General features: G+C 37.8%; 1 protein-coding gene across 3 annotated transcripts in view; it reads right to left on the reverse strand.

Annotated features, from left to right (window-relative positions):
• The window catches only part of LOC106871005 (nuclear cap-binding protein subunit 2B), an 11012-nt gene that overhangs the window by 3446 nt on the left and 2378 nt on the right, over positions 1 to 5188 (reverse strand). For 2 of the 3 annotated variants that reach the window (XM_052977304.1, XM_014917259.2), the window contains 3 exons: positions 4710 to 4891; positions 4117 to 4255; positions 265 to 2837 (listed from right to left, as the gene is read on the reverse strand). In XM_052977304.1, coding sequence (XP_052833264.1) covers positions 2745 to 2837; positions 4117 to 4255; positions 4710 to 4891 — 414 coding nt within the window. In that variant the 3' untranslated portion in view covers positions 265 to 2744. Of the gene's footprint in view, positions 1 to 264; positions 2838 to 4116; positions 4256 to 4709; positions 4892 to 5188 lie in introns of those variants that run through there. The other variant, XM_014917260.2, reaches the window with a different exon arrangement.

Raw genomic sequence — 5188 nt, forward strand, 5'->3', positions numbered from 1 at the left:
ACAGTAAATCAAAACCATTTAATTCAAGATTAGAACAAAGAATTATTTTATATGAGACTTCACTAATAAATAGACGAATGTTGAAAAAAAAAAAGCAGCGATTTTAACTGACAGCATTCAATTATTAAACATTCATAATTGGAATGAATAAATGAAATTGAATATTAAGTATTTCTGGAATTTTGATTTACTGTTGGGTGACCTTTGGCCAACCCTGCCTATGTATAGTTCGAATTTAGAGAAAACAAAAGACAAAGACAGGTGTGGGAACGACAAGCAGGTGTATTAGTTTGAGGCTCGGGAAGAATGTAAAAGTCTTTCAGGTTTCAAGCTTATGGTCTTTGGCAGAAAGGAACGAGAGGAAATAAATAGAGAATGAATAAATGTGTAGAGATTAAAGGTTTCACACACACACACACACACACACACACAAAGACCATGCTTCAGTTTCTGTCTAATACATTAGCTTACAAAGTTTGGATTGGCATGGTGCTATAGTAGAAAACACTTGTCCAAGGTGCCAGATAGTGGGACTGAACCTGGAACGATGTGATTGGGAAGCAAGCTTCTTAACCACACAACCAGACCACATATGTAAAAAAGAAAATTAAAATTTCGATGTCAGACATAATCCTTACTCTTAAATAAGCTACAAGGAACAGTAATCTTTATTCCTTTTAATTAAAATGAGTAGAAAGAGATGATGAGAGACAAGTAATCAACTGAATCAAACACAGCATATAACTGGTTATATTTTATTGGGTCCTCTGGGAATTGAACTCAAAACATAAGAATTGAAACTGGACATTTCAACACTTTCCATCTTGCTCTTCTAGCATTTTCTGTCCGATTTGCCAATCTAGCGAGAGTAACAAGAATAACCATAATTCTTTCTACATTTGGCAAAAAGCCGGAAATTTTGAAGGGAGGGGCAGCCGATAACATCAAACCCCCCCTCCCCAGTGCTCAACTGATGATGGGTCAAGTTGACCTTGGCACAATTTGACCCTAGAATAGGAAGAATGCTGCTGAACATTTTGGCCAATGTTTTAACAGTTTTGCCAAGTCACTGCCATAAAATAATAATAATCCATTTTACTATAGGCACAAGGCCTCAAATTTGAGGAGAGGGGACTAGTCGATTACATCGACCCCAGTGTTTCACTGGTACTTAATTTATCAACCCTGAAAGGATGAAAGGCGAAGTTGACTTTAGTGGAATTTGAACACAAAACGTAAAGACATGCTAACAGTTTTGCTGGCTTGCCACCTTAATAACAACAACAATCCTTTCTACTAAAGACACAAGGCCAGAAATTTGGTGGGTAGGGGACTAGTTGATTACGTTGACCCCAGTATTTCATTGGTACTTATTTCATTAACCCCAAAAAGAAGAAAGACAAAGTCGACCTCGGCGGAATTTGAACTCAGAACATAAAGACAGACGAAATACAGGTAAGAATTTTGTCCAGCGTACTAACGACTCTGCTTAATGATGATGATGATGATGATGATAATAATTCTTTCTACTAAATGCACAAGACCTGAAATATCAGGAGAGGAAGTTGATTACATCAACCCCAGTACACAACTGGTACTTATTTTATCAACCCTGAAAGGATGAAAAGCAAAGTCAACCTTGGCAGAATTTGAACTCAGAACATTAAGACTGACAAAATACCAACAAGCATTTCGCCCGGTGTGCTAATGATTCTGCCAGTTTGCTGCCTTTGGTTCCAAATTTTGGCACAAGGCCAGCAAAGCTGGGGGTGGGATTAAGTCAATTACATCAGCCCCAGTATGTCACTGGTACTTATTCGATCGACCCCGAAAGGATGAAAGGCAAAGTCGACCTCAGCGGAATTTGAACTCAGAACATAAAAGCAGATGAAATACCGTTAAGCATTTCACCCGGTGTGCTAACGATTCTGCCAGCTTGCTACCTTAATAATAAAAGTAATAATACTTTCTTCTATAGGAACAAGGCTTGAAAATAAGGGGTAGGCAAAGGCTTGCTGATTTCATCAACCCCAGGACTTGACTGGCACTTATTTTACCAACCCCAACAGGGTGAAAGTCAAAGTTGGCCTTCAGTGGGGTTTGAACCAAGAACCAAAAGAGCTGGAATGGTTTCTGATACAGGTACGAGGCCTGAATTTGGGTGGTATGAGTACAGTTGAGTAAATCAACCCCCTGTACAAAACTGGTACGCTATTCTATCAGCTTTGAAAGAATGAAAGGCAAAGTTGACCCAGGCAGGATTTGAACTCAGAATGTAGGGAACTGGAGCAAATACCACAAGGCATTTGTCTGACACCCCTAACAATTCTGCCAATCCACAATCTTCGATACTAATTGCTAAACTGGCCACAAGAATATAGATTGTTTTGAGGAGAAGAGCTATAACCGACCAATAAAACTGATCCCAGTACTCGACTGGTACTTTATTTTATCAACCCTCAAAAGGATGAAAGGCAAAGTCGACCGTGGCAAGATTTGAACACTGGACACCAAAATATGCTGGTTTCCAATCCTTGCTTTTATAGCAGTTTCTCCTTTCAATTTTCCAACTTATAAAATAAAATATAATTAGTAAAGGGAACGATAGTGCTGTTGATGGTAATAATGATGATGATGATGATGGAGGTGGTGGTGATGATAATGACGATGACGACGACGATGATGATGATGAATGATGATGGTGGTGGTGGAGTAGATGGTGAAGGTTGTTCAAATATGTCCAGCTATATGTCATTTCTGGGTTTCATTTTGCCAACAATGATTTTACCGTAACCTCCTCTGCCTTCATCGTAATCGGTCCTGTATTCATCTCGCACCTATCAAGAGACACAAAGAACCATCTAAATAGTTATACATCATACTACACACACACACACACACACACACACACACGCATAGGCATATGTTTACATGTGAGGTACAAAACAGACAGGTAGGAAAAGGTAATACTTGAATACCAGCAGTAAAAGAAAACAATATTTTAATGAAGCTGAAAATCCTTCCAGTTTCGATAAAATTAAATATATATATATATATTAGTTTATGTATATATTAATATCATCTCAGTTTAAAAAAACTTTGACAATGTAAATATGTTAATAGTTACCATGGGTAGCAAAAATCACACAAAAAAAACCAGGATATCACACCCGTTTTATAGGTAGAGATACCAAGTTAAAACGATGCATTTTGAGTAGATATGAATAATAACAATAAAACGGACTTTTATTTATATGCGTTTTGCTCCATTTATTGTTATTATTCATATATATATATATATATATATATATATATATATATATATATAGCTGGGGATATCTTGAGCATTGCTTTTTGGCTGATTAAGGTCTCTGTCAGCATATATGTATACAATTATGTGTTTTGCTGCAGCATGTAGCTCTTATTTCTAGCAATGTGTGTGTGTGCGTGTATGCATGTGTATAAATATATGCATATGTGTGCATGTATATACGTGAGTATATGTGTGCATATATATACGTGTATATATGTATATATATATATTTATGAAGGCGTGTGGATTAGTGGTTAGGATATTGAGCTCATGATTGTAAGGTCATGAGTTCAATTCCCAGCGACGCGTTGTGTCCTTGAGCAAGACACTTTATTTCACGGCTCCCCAGTTCATTCATCAGGCAAAAATGAGTAGTACCTGTATTTCAAAGGGCCAGCCCTGTCACACTTTGTATCATGCTAAATCTCCCTAAGAACTACGTTATGGATACTATATGTGTCTGTAGAGTGCTCAGCCATTTGTATGTTAATTTCACGGGCAAGCTGTTCCGTTGATTGTATCAGCTGGGACTCTCATCCTCATAACCGACGGAGTGCTCCTATATATGTGTGTGTGTAGGCATGTATGTATACGTGCATGTGTGTGTGTGTGTGTGGTGTGTATATATATATATATATGTGTGCGTGTGTGTGTGTATACACTGAGTTTCAAATTATTAATGACGTAACATTTATATTATTTAAAAATGGTTTGTTGTGAATAATTTGAAACACAGTGTGTGTGTATACACACACACACATATCAAGATTAAAACAAACTGAAGATAAGAAAATGACCATTACCTGACCGCCGGACTTTCCTCGGCCATACTGCCGTCCTTCTCGGAAGCCAGCATCCCAGTCGGTACGGATGATGCGGTCGTCCAGTCTCGTGCCATTGACATACTTCATTGCATTCTCAGCATCAGGACGCTCATAGTATCTGTGTTTTTTGGTCAAGGAAAAAAAAAAAAAAAAAAACCTCCAAAAAAACAAGAAAAGCCACAGAGGGCTGTTACGGTCACACACACACACATATATATATATATATATAATAATAATAATAATAATATATAAATATATGCATATATCCATACATATATGTTCATACCTACATCTATATGTATGCATATATGGGTACAGGACATCACAAAAAACGTTAAACACAATGAGAAATGAAGACATAAAAACGAAAACATAGAAAACGAAGTTTTTCTCGAACAACGAAAAAACAAACAGAGAAACGAGACATGTAACATAGAGTGTATACCCCTTCATCAGTTGTAATATATATATATATATATATATATATTACATATATGTAATTTATATACAGTAAACCTAGGTATGTATACACTATATACACCCATGCATTGTGGGCAGTCTCTAAAGGATACTCGACAAAGCAAAACCCACACGGCGTCCTTGAACCTTTATCCAAACCCATCACAATTCGTTTCACGTCTCCACATCGACTGAAGAGTTCGTGGATCTGTTCTTCAGTGGTGTAGAAAGACAGGTTACCGATATACAAGGTGGTACTGGTCAATAACGCCTGCTCCTGCTCGAACCGACTACCCTGAAAATAGAGAGAGAAAGAGAGAGATAGAGGGAAAAGAAAAAGAGTGTGTGACAGGTGACAGGCGTAGGAGTGGCTGTGTGGTAAGTAGCTTGCTTACCAACCACATGGTTCCGGGTTCAGTCCCATTGCGTGGCACCTTGGGCAAGTGTCTTCTACTATAGTCTCGGGCCGACCAAAGCCTTGTGAGTGGATTTGGTAGACGGAAACTGAAAGAAGCCCGTTGTATATATATATATATATATATATGTATGTGTGTGTATATGTTTGTGTGTCTGTGTTTGTCCCCCCCCCCCC

This window comes from Octopus bimaculoides, chromosome 27 (assembly GCF_001194135.2).
Source record: "Octopus bimaculoides isolate UCB-OBI-ISO-001 chromosome 27, ASM119413v2, whole genome shotgun sequence".
NCBI classification, from domain to species: Eukaryota; Metazoa; Mollusca; class Cephalopoda; order Octopoda; family Octopodidae; genus Octopus; species Octopus bimaculoides.